This window comes from Carcharodon carcharias, chromosome 21, assembly GCF_017639515.1.
Source record: "Carcharodon carcharias isolate sCarCar2 chromosome 21, sCarCar2.pri, whole genome shotgun sequence".
NCBI classification, from domain to species: Eukaryota; Metazoa; Chordata; class Chondrichthyes; order Lamniformes; family Lamnidae; genus Carcharodon; species Carcharodon carcharias.
The window spans coordinates 31374423-31394731 of NC_054487.1; the positions used below are offsets into that span (position 1 = coordinate 31374423).

General features: G+C 41.1%; 1 protein-coding gene across 3 annotated transcripts in view; it reads right to left on the reverse strand.

The window, feature by feature from the left end:
- LOC121293122 (structural maintenance of chromosomes protein 1B-like) overlaps positions 1 to 20309 on the reverse strand; it is a 185253-nt gene that overhangs the window by 13064 nt on the left and 151880 nt on the right. For all 3 annotated transcript variants that reach the window (XM_041215814.1, XM_041215815.1, XM_041215816.1), the window contains 3 exons: positions 17200 to 17356; positions 16395 to 16549; positions 5447 to 5598 (listed from right to left, as the gene is read on the reverse strand). In XM_041215814.1, the coding sequence (XP_041071748.1) occupies positions 5447 to 5598; positions 16395 to 16549; positions 17200 to 17356 (464 nt within the window). The remainder of the gene's footprint in view (positions 1 to 5446; positions 5599 to 16394; positions 16550 to 17199; positions 17357 to 20309) is intronic.

Genomic DNA, 20309 nt, shown 5'->3' on the forward strand with positions numbered 1-20309 from the left:
TGCAGCTCCAACAACACTCAAGAAGCTCGACACCATCCAGGACAAAGCAGCCCACTTTACTGGCACCCCATCCACCATCCACTCCCTCCACCACCGATGCACAATGGCAGCAGTGTGTACTATCTACAAGATGCATTGCACCAACTCCCAAGGCTCCTTCGACAGCACCTTCCAAACTCTCAAGCTCTACCACCTAAAAGGACAAGGGCAGCAGATGCATGGCAATACCGCCATCTGCAAATTCCCCTCCATACCACACACCATCCTGATTTGGAATTATATCACTGTTCCTTCACTGTTGATGGGTCAAAATCCTGGAACTCCCTCCATAACAGCACTGTGGGTGTACCTACATCATATGGACTGCAGCATTTCAAGAAGGCAGCTTGCCACCAACTTCTCAAGGGTAAATGGGGATGGGCAATAAATGCTGGTCTAGCCAGCGATGCCCACATACTGCGAAAGAATGAAAAAAATGTCGTTCAATGCTATTCACTTGGAAATATGCAAGTGATTTTAAAGTGAGTGTCCACTATATCAACTTGGTGATTTCGATGAGGGACCTAATTTTAGGGCACTCTGTTACCATTATTCATGCTTCCAATGGTTAGTTTTCCCTTTGGGGGACAGAAAAACTGGCTGAGCTGTTGTTATTTAAAAACAATTTATGCCTCTTAAAGGGTTGGTGCACATTTGTACCGTGAACATTAGAGTCATTATTTAAAATTATGTGGAAAGATGACTCTAACCAGGGCCTCCAGATTTGTGGATGGTGCAAAAAGGAGGCCCTCTTTCCAAATGAAAGATGCTGAATACCTAGGAAAATAACAGAGTAGCAGTGAAAAGAGGTGGCTGACCATGATGATACCAAAATCATTGTTCCCCAGACCTGGCATTTGCTACTGCTTACCTTTGCTGCTGCACTGCTAATCGTTCACATCCTTTCCCTTTGCAAGGTCTATCGGAAGCACCAGGCCAAGCATCAGCAGATGCCGAGAAGAACCCCTCAAAAATGCTTTTAAAAATACTTCTAAATGTAGCCACTTTCGAGTAAGAGTCAGCTGCTATCTCCACTCCAACCAACTCCTCATGAAAGCTGCTGCAACACTAGCAACAGCCAGATCTTCATTCTTGGAGACTTACATCTCCAAGGTGCTCATTGCTCTTGGTAGCCCAATGTAAATAAGGCTTGAAGCCCAGTATTGGTGGATGCCTTGTGCCTCAGTCTGCAGACGCAGGGATTGAACCTTCTCTTACTCACCCAAATATGGTCGCAACTGAATTTCTAGGCTAACGGTAGACTTGGAAAAATGTAGCAGATTCAACATTAAGGTCAGCACATGTGGAGTCAAGGAATAAGTAGCAGAATGGATAGCAAGGTCATAGAAAACATAAATCAGAAAGTAGGGATTGAAGGTAGTGACTGAAATTATCAATTGTTGTGAAGTGTGTTCCACTAGGATCGATGCTGAGACTGTTGTTCACCACATATACTAATGGTTTGGACTTTTAAAAAAATTATTCATAGAATGTGGGTGTCACTGGCAAGGGAGGCATTAGCTGCCCTTGAGGTGGTGGTGGTGGTGAGTCATCTTCTTGAACCGCTGCAATCTATAGAGTGCTCACAGTGCTGTACAGGAGGGAGATTCAGGACTTTGACCCAGTGATGAAGAAGAAACAGCGATATATTTCCAAGTCAGGATACTGTGTGACTTTGATGGGAATTTGCATTTTGTGTTGTTCCCACATGCCTTCTGCCCTTGTTCCTCTAGGTAGTAGAGTCAAAAATTGAAGCAGCATTGGTGAGTTGCTTCACTGCATTTTGTAGGTAGTACATACTTAATGCCACACTGCACTGGTGGTGAAAGGAGTTGATGTTTTCGGGAGGTGCCAATTAAGTGGGCTGCTTTGACCTGGATTGAGTTGGACTTCTTGAATGTTGTTGGAGCTGCACTTCAGGCAAGTGAGACGTATTCCATATGACTCCTGACTTGTGCCTTGAAGAGGGTGGGCAGGCTTTGGGGAGTTTCTCCCCAAAGAATAGCCTGCCTCTCTCACTTGCTCTTGTAGCCATAGTATTTATGTAGCTGGGCTAGTTAAATTTTTGGTCTATGGTGAATTTTAGGATATTGATGGTGGGAGTTCAGTGATGGCATTGCCAATGACTGTCAAGGGGAGGTGGTTAGATTATCCCTTGTTGGAGATGTTCATTGCCTGGCACTATATGACCAAATGTTACTTGCCACTTATTAGCCCAAGCCTATATGTTTCCTCAGTCTTGCTACATGCAGGCATGGATTGCTTCACTAGCTCAGGAATTTCATAAAGAACTCTACATGCAATCATCAGCAAACATCCTCAGCTTTAACCTTATGATGGATGGAAGGTCATTGATGAAGCAGTTGAAGATAGTTGGGCCTAGGACACTACTCTGAGGCAGTCCTTCAAGAATGTCCTGGACCTGAGATGACTGGCTCCAATAACCATAACCATCTTCCTTTGTGCTAGGTATGACTCCAGCCAGTGGAGAGCCTTCTCCCAATTCCCACTCAGTTTAATAATAATAAAAACAAAAACAGAAATACCTGGAAAAACTCAGCAGGTCTGGCAGCATTGGCGGAGAAGAACAAAGTTGACGTTTCGAGTCCTCATGACCCTTCAACAGGACTAAGTAAAAATAGGAGAGGGGTGAAATATAAGCTGGTTTAAGGTGGGGAGGGTGGGGGGAGAGAAGTGGGGGGGGGGTTGTGGGAGCGGGTGGTTGTAGGGACAAGCAAGCAGTGATAGGAGCAGATAATCAAAAGATGTCACAGACAAAAGAACAAAGAGGTGTTGAAGGTATTATCTAAAAGAATGTGCTAATTAAGAACGGATGGCAGGACACGCAAGGTACAGATAGCTCTAGTGGGGGTGGGGTGAAATAAGACTAAAAGGGCATAAAAGGTATAGATTTAAAAATAATGGAAATAGGTGGGAAAAGAAAAATCTATATAAATTATTGGAAAAAACCTAAGGGAGGGGGAAGAAACGGAAAGTGGGTGGGGATGGAGGAGGGAGTTCAAGATCTAAAGTTGTTGAACTGAATATTCAGTCCGGAAGGCTGTAAAGTGCCTAGTCGGAAGATGAGGTGCTGTTCCTCCAGTTTGCGTTGAGTCCCACTCATTTTGATTTTACTGCAGCTCCTCAATACGACATTTGGTCAAATGCTACCTTGATGTTGAGGGCGGTCACTCTCACGTCACCTCTGGAATTCAACTTTTTTGTCCATGTTTGGACCAAGGCTACAATGAAGTCTGGAGCTCAGTGGGCCTGGTGGAACTCGGTGAGTAAGAGTGAGCAGACTATGGTAAGTCCCAATTGCTAGCACTTTCAACAACCTGTTCATCGCTTAGCTGATGAATGAGAGTAGACTGATAGTGTGGTAATTGGCTGGATTGGATTTGTCCTGCTTTTTGCTGTCAAGACATAGCTGGGCAATTTTATACTTTGTTGGGTGGATGCCAATGTTGTAGTTATATTGGAATAGCTTGGCTCAGCAGGGCAGCTAGCTCTGGAGCACAAGTCTTCAACACTATAGCGGTATGTTATTATGGCTCAATGCCTTTGCTGCATCTAGTGCCTTCACTTCTTGATATCATATGCAGTGAATCAAATTGGTTGAAGACAGGCATCTGTATTGGAGACCTCAGGAGGAGGTCACAATAGAAAATCCAGACAACATTTCAGGTTGCAGGTGGTTGCAAATGCTTCAGCCTTGTCTTTTGCACTGAGCTGGGCTCTGGACTCAGCAATCAGGTGTACAATTTACAAAATTTACAGATGATACCAAATCAGGCATTACAGTTGATACAAAGGAGGACTGTACTAAATGCAGGAAAACTTTTATAAAGATGCAGAAAGGTGTGCAATTAGCAAATGAACTTCAATATAGATAAATGGGAGGCAGTACATTTTGGCAGGAGGAATAAGACCACATGCTCCTTTGAAAATAAGTGTCTAAATGGGTCAGAGAAACAGAGCGGCTTGGAGGTACAGATGTTCTGAAACACATAATAAAAGTAGTGAAGCAGTTTAGTAGATAGAGGGTAGAAGTTAAAAAGCAGAGAAGCTATGTTAAGCTTGTATAGAACCTGAGTTAACAGAACCTTAGATCACAGTTTGAATACTGTGAACAATTCTGGTCTTCAAATTATGAAACAGATATAGAGATATGATTTTTTACTGGAATGATACCAGCACTGCGAGGCTCTTTTCTCCAGAAAAAACTAAAGGATTACCTGATGGAGGTCTTCCAGTTTACAAAAGGGTTTGTTAGGTTAGACATAAAGAACATGGACAGAATCTTGTTGAGGCATCAGGGGCCTCTCCTGCTGGCTGGAGAGCCAGCGCGAAACCTGTACTGGTCTTTTCGGAAGGCCCACCAAACCACAAGCCACTTGGGCAGTGGTGAGGCCAGCGGTGGGTATTCCCTTGAAATCAAGACATTGGGGCGGAACTCTCACCTACCAAGAGCTGCTGGCTCCTGTGGTCAGCATTGCCACAGGGGAGCCATGGCTGCTGCTGGAACGACAGGCACTAGAGTCCCAGGATCCTAAGCGACCCAGGCCACAGTTAAGTAACATTGTGGGGGGGCGGGGGAACAGATGGGTGGGGGGGTGGTTAGCAGGATGGCATTTGTGAGGAGAGGGTTGCATGGGGATTGGCAGCAAATGCATGGGAGTGGCTCTCAGCAGGCCCCCTCGCCTCTCCGATGTCCTGTCCCTTGATCAGAGGCACTAAGTGCCTTTGATCAAGGGACCCTCAGAGGTGACAAGCTGCCCACACATTTTTAGCTGCCATGCATGTTGTATGGCGACAGGCCACCTGCAGCTGTGTTAGTATCAGCAGGATGAGGCCCTCAAATTGTTAATAATTGGCCACATAAGGGCCTCAATTGGTGTCAGGGTGGCAAAGTTGACCATGGACCTTCTCACCCAGAAATTAATTCTGGTAGAGATGGGAAGACAACGGGGTTCAGGTATGCCACCATCCCACCTAATTAAATGCCCTTCCTGCCACCACAGAACACAGGAGATTCTGCCCCATGTTTCTTCTTGCAAGTGAGACCAGAGCCAGGGGCCATAAATATCATCAATAAATCCAATTGGGAATTCAGGAGAACCTCTTTACCCAGAATGTGGAATTTGCCACAAAAGGGAATAGTTGAATGAATAGCAAAGATACATTCAAGGGGAAGTTAGATAACCACACAAGGAAGAAAGGAATAGAAGGTTAATCCTCATGGGGTTAGATGGAAAGGGATGTGTGCAGCAAAACATCAGTAGGAATCTTTGGGTCAAAGGTTTGTTTCTGTGCTGAGAATACTTTGTAAATTCATTGACCTAACTACAAATGATGACGGGACCATCTTTTAAATTATAAATAAATTAGAGAATTATCACTCTACCTGTGAATAGCAAAAAGCAATGCCAATGCTGCCACTGACTTTTCTCCTCCTGACAAGTTATCCATAGGCATGAATCGTTTCCCTGGAGCCACACAGTTGTAACCAATACCATCCAAGTAAGGCTCTTCTGAGTTCTCTGGACTGAGGAATGCCTAGTAAGTAAAATAATTTCTTTTTAACAGTTTTCTGCAATTCAGTGCTTAAAGGAAAACTTCTGAATTAAAAGTAAAAATAATGAACACCTAAGACTGGTGGCAAATGGTTGTATGGCACTGACAGCAAAACTTGTGATTCAGATGTAGGAACATAGGAGCGGTAGGCCATTCAGTCCCTCAAGCCTGCTCCATCATTCAACTAGATCATGGCTGATCATCAACCTCATTGCCATTTTCCTGTGCTATCCCCATATCCCTTGATATCATTAGTATCTAGAAATCTGTTGATCTCTGTCTTGAACATACACTGAGCTTCCACAGCCCTCTGGGGAAGAGAATTCCAAAGATTCACTACCATTTAAGGGAAAAGATTTCTCCTCATCCCAGTCCTAAATGGCTTACTACTCATTCTGAGACTCTGTCCCCTGGTTCTAGACACCCCAGGCAGGGAAAATATCCTTTCTGGATCTACCCTGTCTAGCCCCTTAAGAATTTTGTAAGTTTCAATGAGATCACCTCTCATTCTTCTAAGCTCTGAAGAATGTTGGTGAAACAAGATCAAGACAGAGCATTGGCTTTGAAATTACTCTCAATTATTTTTTATTTAAAAGAAATGTTTTCTTCAAGAAGTTTCAATTTTTGTTGTGTATTTGCTGTTCAATTAGCATATTTTAGTAAATATGGAAAACAGAATTGTACTTAACATCAGGCAATATGATTCACTGACTTTCTCCTGGTCCCATTTAGCAGTTTTGACATTTTTCTTCTCTTATTTCCTTGGATTATTTACAATGATTAATTTTCTTTCATTAAAATGTAGGACCTCAAAGGTAGTCATCTCTGGATTACTCCCACTGCTGTGGGCTAGCAGGGGCTAAAAGATAGGGAGAATCAATGTGTGGCTTGAAACATGGTACAGGAAAGAGGGTTTCAAATCCTTGGGGCATTGGGACCAATTCTGGGGCAGGAGGCACCTATTCAAAAACAGTTGGGTTGCACCTCAACAAGATTGGGATCAATATTCTCAGGGGGTGTTTCACTGGTGTGGTTGGGGATAGCTTAAATTAGCAGGAGTATAGTCACCAGAATATTTAAGTAGAAAAGAGAAAAAGAGAATCAAATGAGTGTTGGACAGTAGTATCATGTTAGCTGCAAGTGTATAAAGAAGTACTACGAGGAATATAAAGACAGGTTTACAATGCATGCATGTAAATGCCCGAAGTGTGGTGAATAAGGTTGATGAGCTATGAGTACATGTAGCCATATGGGAATATGATGTTGTGGCATTAACGAGAACATGGCTTAAAAATGGTGAGGACTGGGCACTTATGGTAATAGCCAAGGATATAAAGTGGTCAGAAAAGATAGGGGAAATAAAAAGGAAGTAGGGTGCAGTACTGATTGGTGAAGACATTGTGTCGAGAGGATGGCCTGGAAGGAGGCAAGGATAGAATCCAATTGCTTAAAGTTGAGAAGCAAAAAGGGATCATACTACTGGGGATATTCTATAGGCCTCCAAATAGTGAAAGAGATATAGGGGAGCAAATCTGCAGGGAAATCACAGTGGTGATATTGGGGACTTTAATTCCCAAATATCAATTGGAATAATGTTAGAGTAAAGATTAAGGGGGAAGGGGGAGGGGAGGGGGTGGTTTGCGGTTTGGGGGAGTGGAATTTCAGAAATTTGTTCAGGAGAACTTCCTTGACCAGAATGTTTGCAAGACCAATTAGAAAGGAAGCACTGCTGGATCTGGAGCTGGGAAACGAGATGGGCCAAGCGTCGTTGGGGGAACATTTGGGTAAGAGTGATCATCATATCATAAGGTTTAGACTCGTCGTAATCACAGAATTGAGGCCATTTGGCTAAAAATCAAGGACCAATCCAAAGTAGAACACATAACTTGGAAGAGGGTTAACTTCAGTGGGACAAAAAGGGATATAGTCACGGTAAAATAGAACCAAAGACTGATAGGGAAAACTATAACAGAACAATGAGTAACCTTTAAGGATGAGATGTTTAAGGTACATTCAAACAAGGGCGAAAGCTAGGGGAACCAAAGCTCTTCGGATGACAAAGAAGATAGAGAATATGGTGAAACAAAAGAGAGAGTGTTGATGTATGTCAGATGAATTCTTCAGGTGAAAACCAGGTCAAATACAACAAATTGAGGGGAACTGAAGAGAAAAATAAGACTAGTACAGAGGATAAAACTGCCGTCAACATAGAAGGGAACCAAAAAAATCATCACCTAGCATTTAAATAGAAATCAGGCAGGAAGAAGTAGAGTGGGTCCTATTGGGGACAAAGAGGGGAACATACAGTTAGAGGCGTGAGACAAGGCTGGAATACTTAATAAGTATTTTGTATCAGTGTTTATGAAGGAAAAAGATGCTGACAAAATACTGGCACAACTGCAGATGGTAGAGGTAATGGATGCAGTGAAAATTGAGAGGTAGACAGGACTGGAAAGGCTGGTTATGCTTAAAGTGGATAAGTCACCTGGTCTGGATGGTCTGCATTCCAATTTGCTAAAGAGGCAGGAAATAGTAGAAAGGCTTGCCATGTTCTTCTAATCTTCCGCAAATATGGAGGCAGGGGAGGAGCATTGCTAGAGGATTGGAGAAATGTGACACCCTTATTCAAGAAAAGGATGTCAGGACAGTCTTTGTATTATAGGCCAGTTAGTTTAACATTAGTTTTCGAAACAATAATCAGGGAAAGAATCAATAGACCCAAGGAGAAGTTTTGAGTTAATTAAGGATAGTCAGCATGGATTTATAAAAGACAGATCATGCTTGACTAATTTAATTACATTTTTTGATGAAGGAACAGAGAAGGGTTATGAAAACAGAAAATGCTGGAAAAATTCAGGTCTGGCAGCATCTGTGGTGAGAGAAACAGAGTTAATGTTTTGAGTCCATATGACTCTTCTTCAGAGCTAAACAGAGGTAGAAGTGTGATGGATTTTATATTGTTTAAGAGGGGGTGGAGTGGACCAGGGTGTCACAAAGGGAACAGTCCCTACGGAATGCTGACAGGGCTGACAAACACATCTTCCTCTCACCCCCTCCATCAGCATTCCATAGGGACCATTTATTTTAAATTTTATTTTATTCTTTTATTTATTTGTTCATTTTTAAAAATCCTTTTCCCCCACATCACCGCACCACCCCCCAACCCCCGCAATAGGGCCACCTGTCACTTGTTTTTACATTTTACTTTTACAGAGTACTGGCCCTTGTCCTTATATTAACACCTTCTACTATTTTACCTTTATGCCGCTATCAGCACTTTTTTACTCTTTACCATTAACACTCCCTTTGTCTTGTGTCCGACATCTTTGTCAATCCCTGCTTAGCTGTCACCTATCCCTGACCTTTTATCTTGTTCCACCTGCTCCACCCACTGCATCCAGTTCTGACCGCCATACTTTAGGGAAGATATGAAGGTCCTTGAGAGGGTGCAGAGGAGATTTATCAGAATGGTTCCAGGGATGGAGGAGTTTAGCTCCGAGGTGAGGTCGGAGACGCTGGGGCTGTTATCCTTGGAGCAAAGGAGATTGAGGGGAGATTTGAAAGAGGTGTACAAGATTATGACAGGCTTGGATAAAGTAGAAAAAAAAGCTGTTTCCATTTGCTGATGGTACAAAGATTAGGTCACACAAATTTAAGGTCCTGGGCAAGGGATGCAGGGGGGAAGTGAGGAAGAACTTCTCTTATGCACCGAGTGGCAATAATCTGGAACTCACTTCCGCATGAGAGTGGTGGAAGCAAAGATGACAACTGATTTCAAAAGGAGATTGATGGGCACTTGTATGAGGGAAATAAACTTGCAGGGCTACAGTGACAGAAAAGGAAAATGGGACTGACTGGAATCTATGGACAGCCAGCATAGACTCATTGGGCCATGGCCTCCTTGTGTGCTGCAAATGACTCTGTGACTTTAAATGTCTTTTCTTATTTTATTCCACTGGTAGAAAGTTCAGCAAAATCCAACAAGGCAATTGTTACACTGGTGATCCTTATCAGAGGTACTGCAAGTCAGATATGAACTATGTAGGTTGCAAAGTTTGATCAAAATTCTGGATTTTTTCTCAATTACCTTTTGGGGGAAAAAACTGCATAGTCTTCTCTCTGGGCCTAAGTCAATGAGCAGAATTTACAAGAGGACTAAATGGATAGGTTTGGTCAGCTAAATGGCTTTTTCCTTGTGTTCGGCAACCTCTTACTTGAATTGTAAAATTTCAAAATGTTATGTTCTTATTGAGAAATCCTGCATCAAGTGACTGAAACCACAAAGTACATGGCAAAGCACTGTCAATGAAATTGAATTTCTCCCTTTAACATGAACACTATCTGTAATTCTTTGAGAAGCTTAATACAACTGTCATTTGCATGAGCTTAGTGCAAATGGATGCTAATGCTCCAACCAAACTTATCTAGTCATTTCCCACCCGCTAATATGTATTGGTTGATGTTTGATGCTCATCTTGATACATTGATCCTATTCCATTGTTAATTGCAAAAAAGTAAAACAATGGGGTTGCTCGCTGTTCAGATGAAAAATTCTTATCTATTATTCACAAGTGTACTGCTGTGTTCCCATATGAATAGCTAGATAGTTCTTGATAAAGAACTACGAAAACAGGTCTGTTAGAGCTCTTCTCTTATATCTCAGTTCCCCTAAATATACAAATTAAGCCTTTTCTTTGTTGTTCAGGTAGATTTATATTCTTATTTATGTTGCATTTGTGAGCTTCCATGAAACTAGAAGAGCATGACACACTCATTCTGATTTTAGAGACATATGGATTTCAATACTGTAATTTGCTTCTTTGCTCCAAAAAAATTATGGGTAATAAGTTGTCCTGGGGGTCTGATATGTAACCTAATGTGGAAACACCCTACTACTTGTGCTTGCAGTTTCAGGCTGCCCTACTTCAAGCTTTTTGTATTTTACTTTATTTACTTGTGGTGAAAATAATTATTAACAGTCCAAACACATTGGATCTTCATTATTACAAAAACTACATTTAAGGAGTCAGGTTCTGTTTCTGATAACAAAACAGCAGCAATGTTATAATTAATATGCTATTTTGTCATATTCCATTTGCTTTTCACAAAAAATGAAATTTCTGACATTTCCACTCATTAGACCTAATCTATGATTAGGCCATGATCTAATTGACTGGTGGAATAGGCTTAAGCAGCTGAATCTATTATACAATTGCTGATGAGTAAGCCTGGTACACCCCATTAGAGGCTTGGCCTAAATAGCCAAGTGGTTATGGTACTGGGTTTGTAACCCTAAGATCAAGAGTTCAAATCTCACAATGGTTAAAATCATGAAACAATGTAATTTCATCTGAAAAAATAGATGGAAATGTGTTTGTACTTGCAAGAGTTACACCCCATTAGAGGCTTGGCCTAAATAGCCAAGTGGTTATGGTACTGGGCTTGTAACCCCAAGCTCAAGAGTTCAAATCTCACAATGGCAAAACTATGAAACAATGTAACTTCATCTGAATAGGAACAGATGGAAATGTGTTTGTACTCGAAAGAGTTACACCCCATTGGTGCTTGGCCTAAATAGCCAAGTGGTTATGGTACTGGGTTTGTAAACCCAAAATCAAGAGTTCAAATCTCACAATGGCAAACTATGAAACAACGTAACTTCATCTGAAACAGATGGAAACAGGTTTGTACTCGAAAGAGTTACGCCCCATTAGAGGCTTGGCCTAAATAGCCAAATGGTTATGGTACTGGGTTTGTAACCCCAAGATCAAGAGTTCAAATCTCACAATGGCAAACTATGAAACAATGTAACTTCATCTGAAACAGATGGAAACGTGTTTGTACTCGAAAGAGTTACACCCCATTGGATTTGAATGTCTAGAACATCAAATTGGCTAGCATGATGCAAACTGCTCCAGCAGATCCTGCTATGATGCTGAAGCACTCTTAAGGCTTGAGTGACAGTTCCAGAGGGTATCACCTGGTTGCCAGGTATTAGAATCTCACATTCTTAATTGTTGGTCCAGCTTGACTTAATTACAGAAAAGTAAGTGATAGTTTTGAAGATCCAACTAGTGAGAAACAGTTCAATGGGATATGGTGTATGTACATGCTCTGACAATGGTGCTGCCTACCCTGATTTCTAAGGAGCTCCTGCTGATTGCTGTCCACACAGCAATGGATCAAATCCGGATTTTCTGATGGTATAATGACTATTCATCGTTCAGGGAAGAAGTGGAGGAAGTGAGATCTCTTTCAGGTTGAGGTTGCTCCAAGGCACACACTTGCCAATTATTGCGAATATCAAGTTGATAATTCATATGTTTTAGACTGTAACTTTTAATTTCAGGAAATGTAAATAAATGGGGGCGTTTGATTGAGAAACTGTAAAACTTGAACAATGAATGATCTATCTCTAAGCTTGTAATGGAACCAAGGAGTCTGGAGAGAGGACAATTGCAAGTATTAGAAAAAAAAATTCATGAGTTACCGAATTGAAGAGTTTTGTTGAAGCAGATGAGGAAAGAGGTTCTGCATAGTCAGTATGAGGAGCCAGGCACCAAATTAAGAAGCAAAATCTCAAAGGTAGTAATTTCTGGTTTAATATCTGAGCCATGTGCAAATTGGCATTGGACAAATAAGATTAGAGAAATTAATGCATAGCTCAAGTTCGTGGGGCACTGGTCTACACCTGAATGCTGCTGGGGCTGGTGTCCTCGTGAGCCACATAACCAGCTAAGTAGAAAGGATTTTAAACTGAACAGTGGGACATGGGATCAAATTTAGGAAGATGTGGTAAACCAAAGAGCAGAGGCAAGGCAAGACAGAAAGATACTAATACAGGAAATGATAAACAGACCGTGACAGCAAGGGACAGAGAGTATAAATCTAAGAGTAAATCAGCAGGTAAGGCTAGATGCTACAAAAATAATAAAAGGACAAAATTAAAGGCTCTGTATTGAAACGCACATAGCATTCAAAACAAAACAGCTGAACTGATAGCGCAAAAAGAAATAAATAAGTATGATGTGATAACAATTACAGAGACATGGCTCCAGGATGACATAGATTGGGACTTGAACATTGTAGGGCACATGACGTTTAGGAAGGACAGGAAGTTAGGAAAAGGTGGAGGGATGGCTCTGTTAATTGGTGAGGCCGTTAGCACATTAGAGAGAACTAAGTTCAGGAAGCCAGGGGTAAAAGCAGTTTGGGTTGAGATGAGAAATGATGAAAGTGAGAAGTCGCTTGTGGGAATGGTGCACAGGCCCCCTAATTGTAACTACATGGTAGGACAGAGTATAAAAGAATAGATAATGGGAGCTTGTCAGAAAGGTACAGCAATAATCCTGGGGGATTTTAATCTACATATAGACTGGGAAAATCAGATAGGCATAGGTAGCACAGATAGAGTTCATAGAATATTTTCGAGAGAGTTTCTGAGAACATGTAGACCTGGTACTGAGCAGAGAGATAGGATTAATTGATAACCTCATAGTGAAGGCATCCATAGGTAGCAGCGATCATAATATTATTGAATTTTACATTCATTTTGAGGGGGAAATAAATGTGTCCAAGACCAGTATTTTAAACTTAAACAAGAGCAATTACGAGGGCATGAAAGCGGAGCTAGCTAAAGTGAACTGGCAAATGAGGTTAAGGGATAAGTCAATAGAGGTTCAGTGACAGACATTTAAAGGTATATTTTAGAATACACGGGGTAGATAAATTCTAATGAGAAAGAAAAATTTCAAGGGGAGGACCCACCATCTATGGTTAACTAAAAAAGTTAAAGACAATATCAAACTTAAAGCAAAAGCATATAATTGAGCAAAGAGTTGATCAAAAGATTGGAAAGAATATAAAGAACAGCAAAGAATGACAAAAAGATTAACAAGGAGGGAAAAATTAGAGTACAAGAGAAAACTAGCTATTGATATAAAACAGATAGTAAGAGTTTCTATATTTAAATAAGAGATAACAAAGTAAGCATTGGTCCTGTAGAAAGTGCATTTGGGGAATTGATAATGGAAAGTAGGGAGACAGCGAATGAATTAAACAGGTATTTTGCTTTGGTCTTCACTACAGAGGACATAAGTAACATCCCAGAAATAGCTGTAAAACAGGAAATGGGAGCAAGGAACTCAGTAAAATTACAATCATAAGGGAAGTGGTATTGAGCAAATTGTTAGGGCTGCAGACTGACAAATCCCCAGGTCCGGATGGACTTCACCCTAATGCCATGAAAGAGGTGACGAGTGAGATAGTTGATGCATTGGTTTGAATTTTCAAAATTTCTCTAGATTCAGGGAAGGTTCCATTATATTGGAAAAAAGCAAATGTAACTCCTTTATTCAAAAAGTGGGGGAGATAGAAAACAGGAAACTAGTTTGCCTAACATCTGTTATAGGGAAAATGTTAGAAGCTATTATTAGAGATGCTACAGCAGGGCACTTAGAAAAACTTAAGGCAATCAGGCAGAGTCAAAATGGTTTTGTAAAAGGGAAATCATATTTAACCAATTTATTGGAGTTCTTTCAAGGAGTCACATGTGCTATGGATAAAGGGGAGCCAGTGGATGTACTGTACTTAGATTTCCAGAAGGCATTTGATAAAGTGCCACATCAAAAGTTATTGCAGAAAATAAAAGCTCTTGGTGTAGGGAGTAACATATTGGCATGGATAGAAGATTGGCTAGTTAACAGGATGCAGAGAGTTGGCATAAATGGGTCTTTTTCTGGTTGGCAGGATGTGACGAGCTGTGTCACAGGGATCAGTGCTGGGCCTCAACTTTTTACAATTTATATAAATGACTTGGATGAAGGGACTGAAGGAATGGTTGCTAAATTTACTGACGACACAAAGATAGGTAGGAAAGTAAATTGTGAAGAGGACATAAGGAGGCTACAAAGGGATATAGGTTAAGTGAGTGGGCAAAGATCTGGCAAATGGAGTATAATGTGGACAAATATGAAATTGGTCATTTTGGCAGGAAGAATAAAAAAAACTTATTATCTAAATCATGAGAGAATGCAGAGCTCTGAGATCAGAGGGATCTGGGTGTCCCAGTGCATGAATTACAAAAGGCTAGTGTGCAGGCACAGCAGGTAATTAGGAAAGCTAATAGAATGTCATCATTTATTGTGAGGGGAACTGATTACAAAAGTAGGGAGGTTATGCTTCAGTTGTACAGGGCACTGGTGAGACCACATTTGTGTGCTGGAATTAACAGTCTGATGATGACCATGAAACCGCTACTTATTGGTGAACCAGATGGGTTTTTATGACAATGTCCTTCGGGGAAGGAAATGTGCCGTCCTTAGCTGGTTTGGCCTACTTGTGACTCCAGATCCACAGCAATGTGGTTGACCCTTGCCCTTGTTCAGAGGGCACATAAATATAGATGGCACGAAAGGTTGGCCTGGTCAGTAATGCCCACATCTCATAAACGAATAAAAAAAAAAGCACTGGCCTCCTTATTTAAGGAAAGATGTAAATGCATTGGAAACAATTCAGAGAAGGCTTGCTAGACTAATACCAGGAATGGGTGGGTTGTCTTATGAGGAAAGGTTGGACAGATTAGGCTTGAATCCACTGAAGTTTAGAAGAGTAAGAGGCAACTTGATTGAAAGCTCTAAGATCCTGAGGAGTCTTAACAGGGTGGATGTGGAGAGGATGTTTTTTCTTGTGGGAGAATCTAGAACTCGGGGTCATTTTTAAAAAATAAGTAGCTGCTCATTTAAGAAAGAAGTGAGGAGAAATATTTTCTCTGAGGGTCGTGAGTCTTTGGAACTTTCTTCCTCAAAAGGAAGCAGAGTCTTTGAATATTTTTAAGGCCGAGCTAAATAGATTGCTGATTAACAAGGGGGTGAAAGGGTTTCAGTGGTAGGCAGGAGTGTGGGGTTGAAGTCAGCCATGATCTTATTGAATGGTGGAGCAGACTCGAGGGGCCGAGTAGCCTACTCCTGTTCCTAATTCGTACGTTATCTGTGTGTTTTTGCTGACAGAAGCCAGCAGTTTGGTTTGGGAACAGACAGAGGCAGTTGCAGATTTGGTCTTGTGTAGGTTGAAACTCAGAGTGGGGTGAGCCAAAGGAAATGAATATTAATAGGCCTGCATTTAAGCAGAGAAAATATTGACTTTGTTGTTCACCATGCAGGTGGGGGCTTGAGCTCAGTTTGGAACTCGTGGGAGAAAGAAGCTGGAAGATTTGTCTAGTTTGAAGTTAGAGGAAGAAATCTACAGTAGTCCTCACGGAACCTAGTGGCAGAAAGCAGTTAGCTTGGAAAGAGTCATACGGACTCAAAATGTTAATTCTATTTCTCTCTCCACAGATGCTGCCAGACCTGCTGAGTTTTTCCAGTATTTTCTGTTTTTATTGCATGTTAACCAATGCTGTATAATTTTAGCTGATTAAACTCCAACAGTGCCCCTGATTAGACTGCTGGGTCTCAAAACCCTCACTCAGCCTACTTTAATGGGGTAAAAATGGCAACATTCATATAGGGAGACAATGTACATGTTGTTTTCAGCAAACAAATTTTATCTGAGTGGATTTGTCAGCCATTCTATTGGGCAACTCAAACACAGTGAAATGTTTACAAATATTTCAGGGACCCAGTTAATGCCTCACCCTCAAGGAAAAATAAATCAGCATGCACCGTTTACACACAAAAAATGAACTGAAATGAAAGAAAAGAGTAACATTTTTGGACCAATTTGAATTTTTTTGGACAAGGATCAAGGTATTCAGACTCCATTTTAAAAATAATGTTTACCTGAGCACTGCTATTTTGACACATCATTTTGTAGATCTGATCAATTTTCACTGAGATGTGCTCAAAGCATTGGTTAAATAAATCATATCTTCTTCTTTTGACATATTCAAAATCCTGTCTGCATATCCTAGCTTTCTTTCTGCTTGATTCAAATGCTAGGAAAAAAAGATACTTTAAATAGAAAAAAAAATCAGACTACAAAACAGTGGAAAAAAATGCAAACTACCTGATTTCTAATACGCTTATTCACAGCTATTTCAAAGCTGAAAAGTGCATGACACACTGGCTTTGCTTGTTGACAATGATTTCGCTGCAGATCAAATATTACTAGCCCTATGAAATCCGGTGTCAAGTTGTCTTACAGGGGTGATTTCATTCCCTTGGTTGGGGCTCTGCAAATGTTTCAGCTTGCGTCATTAGTGCTTTCAGACCTTAGAATTTCCATCTCAACATTAGTCACCATTAACTATTACAATATTGCAGGGTTAAATTCACACTTTCTCCCACCCTAGAGCCCTTATTCAATGGTTTGATATTCCCGGGCCTTTAATGCAATACTTTTAAACTCCAAGTCTGCTAAAAAAAGGCATCACAATTAAGCACCAGGAACTGCCTAGTCATAAATCCAGAATACTAAAAACGACAAGAAAAATCCCATTCCAGAACTCATGTAATAAAAATGCCATTTCATTTATTCAATCACTGTCAGTGGCTTTGTTACAAAATGTGCCTTTCAAGTTACCAATAAGGCAAAATTTCATTCATGCTGAAAATAATTCAGCAATGCACCAAACTCTGAACTTACCATACACTGACTCTTGAAACTTATCCCACACATTTTGCAGTTTTTCAATAGCTCTCAAATTTGGTGCAGCAGTTCTATGTAAAATTGTCTCCTTTTCTTCCAATAGCTTATTCAATCTATTCTCCTGTGTCTCAATCTCCTTAAGGGATGTGAGGCCCTGGAAAAAAATTCATGGAAGTTATATAGCATTGCTTAATTGTATAATTATTGCAACATGGTTGACATCCAATCACAAGAATCATAAAGCAATTGAGAGTGTTGGAAAACCTCTGATTGGCATGTTATTTATTTATGCAATTCATGAATTATTGATTACAAGTATCAGTTCAAATGTTTAACAAGTACATGTTTCTAAGAGTGTACTTGTATAGTAACAGAAAAGCTGTAGACTTTCAGCAGATCAGGCAGCATTTGCAGACAGAGAGAAACAGAGTTAAAAATAACCCTGTTTCTCTCTACACAAGCGCTGCCAGGCCTGATGAACATTTCCAGCTTTTTCTGTTTTTATTTCAGATTTCCAGTATCTGCAGTATTTTGCTTTTGTATACACGTATAGAAGTTGATAACGGCACATTTACATGGTTACTATTGAAACAATACAAATTAATACCAATCCCCAAGTTTGCACAACCAACAGATTGTCCCACTGTAAGATACCTTGTTTTTTTGTAATCATGAATGTCCCATTTGACCCAATTTTACAGCATACCTGTATAATAGTTGACACTGAATTGTATGTTAGCCATGCAATTCTAGGAAGTATTTTTACTCTGTGTATTTCATTTAAAAGGCTAACTTGATTGAGTGGTGTAAATATGAATCTGAGAATGGATTATTCTTTGCCTCCAGCTGGAAGTGAGATTTCTGCTAGTTTTCTCATCGTGCTCCAGTGAGCAGACATAGCAAGCACTGCATTGGGTCCTCCAGATTCTGGCCATGACCCTTATTGTCTAGTGAAATACTGGCCAAAATTGCTAAATATGAGATGATCAGAACGTGAAGAATGATCTCATTCTGGCCAAAGCTTCTGCCATTATCTGGTATGGAGGGAACATTTATGGAACTTGTTGAGCTTGAGTTACATTTTGCTGCAGGTGCTAGTGTTAAGGGTCTGTTTCCATAACCTTTGCTCTTGCTGTTCCCAGCACCCCCATCCTTAACAGATGACTTAATTTTGTTCTTGGGATTCTTTCAAGTTTTCAATTCTATATTTGGTCATAAAGATGAGCACAATGCAATGGAAATTAGAGGACGAGTTCCAGGATTAAGGGCTGTTTGCACTGCTGTTCTGAATCCAGCATTTCATCTGGAAATAGCAGTATTGGCATGTCGTCAGGAGTTCTATAGTAAGAAAGTGTGAGGTCTTTGATCTTAGCAATTCAACAGCAGAACTGTGCAATTTAGAAGGGAACAGTGCACAGAAAGGAAATGTGAATCATCAGGGAAGGCAGGATTGCTGCACTATTATGAAGGGAAGGCAGTCATAGAATCATAGAAGTCTACAGCACAGAAAAAGCCCTTTGGGCCATTGAGTCCGCACCAGTTAAACAAGTACCTAACTATTCTAATCCCATTTTCCAGCACTAGGCCCATAGCCTTGTATGCAATGCAAGTGCATGTCCAAATACTTCTTAAATGTTATTAGAGTTTCTGCCTCTACCACCTTTTCAGACAGTGAGTTCCAGATTCCCACCACCCTCTGGGTGAAAAAATTCTTCCTCACATCCCCTCTAAATTTCCTGCCCCTTATCTTAAATCTATGCCCCCTGGTTATTGATCCCTCCACCAAGGGGAAAAGTTCCTTCTTGTCTACCCTATCGTAATTTTATACACCGCAATCATTTCCCCCTTCAATCTTCTCTGCTCCAGGGAAAATAACCCCAGTCTATCCAATCCCTCTTCATAACTAAAACTCTCCAGCCCAGGCAACATCCTGGTAAATCTCCTCTGCACTCTCTCTAGTGCAATCACATCCTTCCTATAATGCAGATTCCAGAACTGCAAGCAATACTCTAGCTGTGGCCTAACCAGCTTTTTATACAGTTCCAGCATATCCTCCCTGTTCTTATGTTCTATGCCTCGGCTAATAAAGGCAAGTATCCCATATGCCTTCTTAACCACCTTATCTACTTGTTCCGCTACCTTAAGGGACCAGTGGACATGTACACCAAGGTCCCTCTGATCCTTGGTCCTTCCCAGGGTCCTACAATTCATCGTGTATTCCCCATGCCTTGTTTGTCCTGCCCAAGTGTATCACCTCAGACTTATCCAGATTAAATTCCATTTGCCACTGATCAGCCCATCTGACCAGCCTGTCTATATCCTCCTGTAACCTAAGGCTATCATCCTACTATTTACCATCCCACCAATTTTTGTGTCAATCGTGAACTTACTGATCAACCCTCCTACATTCGTCTAAATCGTTCATATATACCACAAACAGCAAGGGACCCAACACCGATCTCTGTGGAACCCCACTGGACACAGGCATCCAGTCACAAAAACACCCACTGACCATCACCCTCTGCTTCCTGCCACTCTGGATCCAAATTGCCAAGGCAATTGCCTTGGATCCCATGGGCTTATACCCTCATTATCAGTCTCCCATGCAGGACCTTAGCAAAAGCTTCGCTGAAGTCCAAGTAGACTATGTCAAAGGCATCGCCCTCATTTATATGCCTGGTCACCTCTTCGAAAAATTCATTCAAATTGGTCAAACATGACCTCCCCTTAACAAAACCATGCTGACTGTCCTTGATTAATCCCTGCCTCTCCAAGTGCAGATTAATTCTGTCCCTCAGAATTGCTTCCAATCATTTCCCCACCACTGAGGTTAAGACTGACTGGCCTGTAGTTCTCTGGTTTATCCCTTCCTCCCTTCTTGAATAATGGTACCACATTGGCTGTCCTCCAGTCCTCTGGCGCCTCTCTTGTGGCCAGAGAGGTATTGAAAATTATTGGCAGGCGCCTCTGCTATCTCCTCCTTTGCCTCACTCAATGGGCCGGGATACATTCATCTGGGCCTGGAGATTTATCTATTTTTAAGCCTGCCAGACCACTTAGAACCTCCTCCCTTTCTATGCTAATTTCTTTAATTACATCACAGTTCT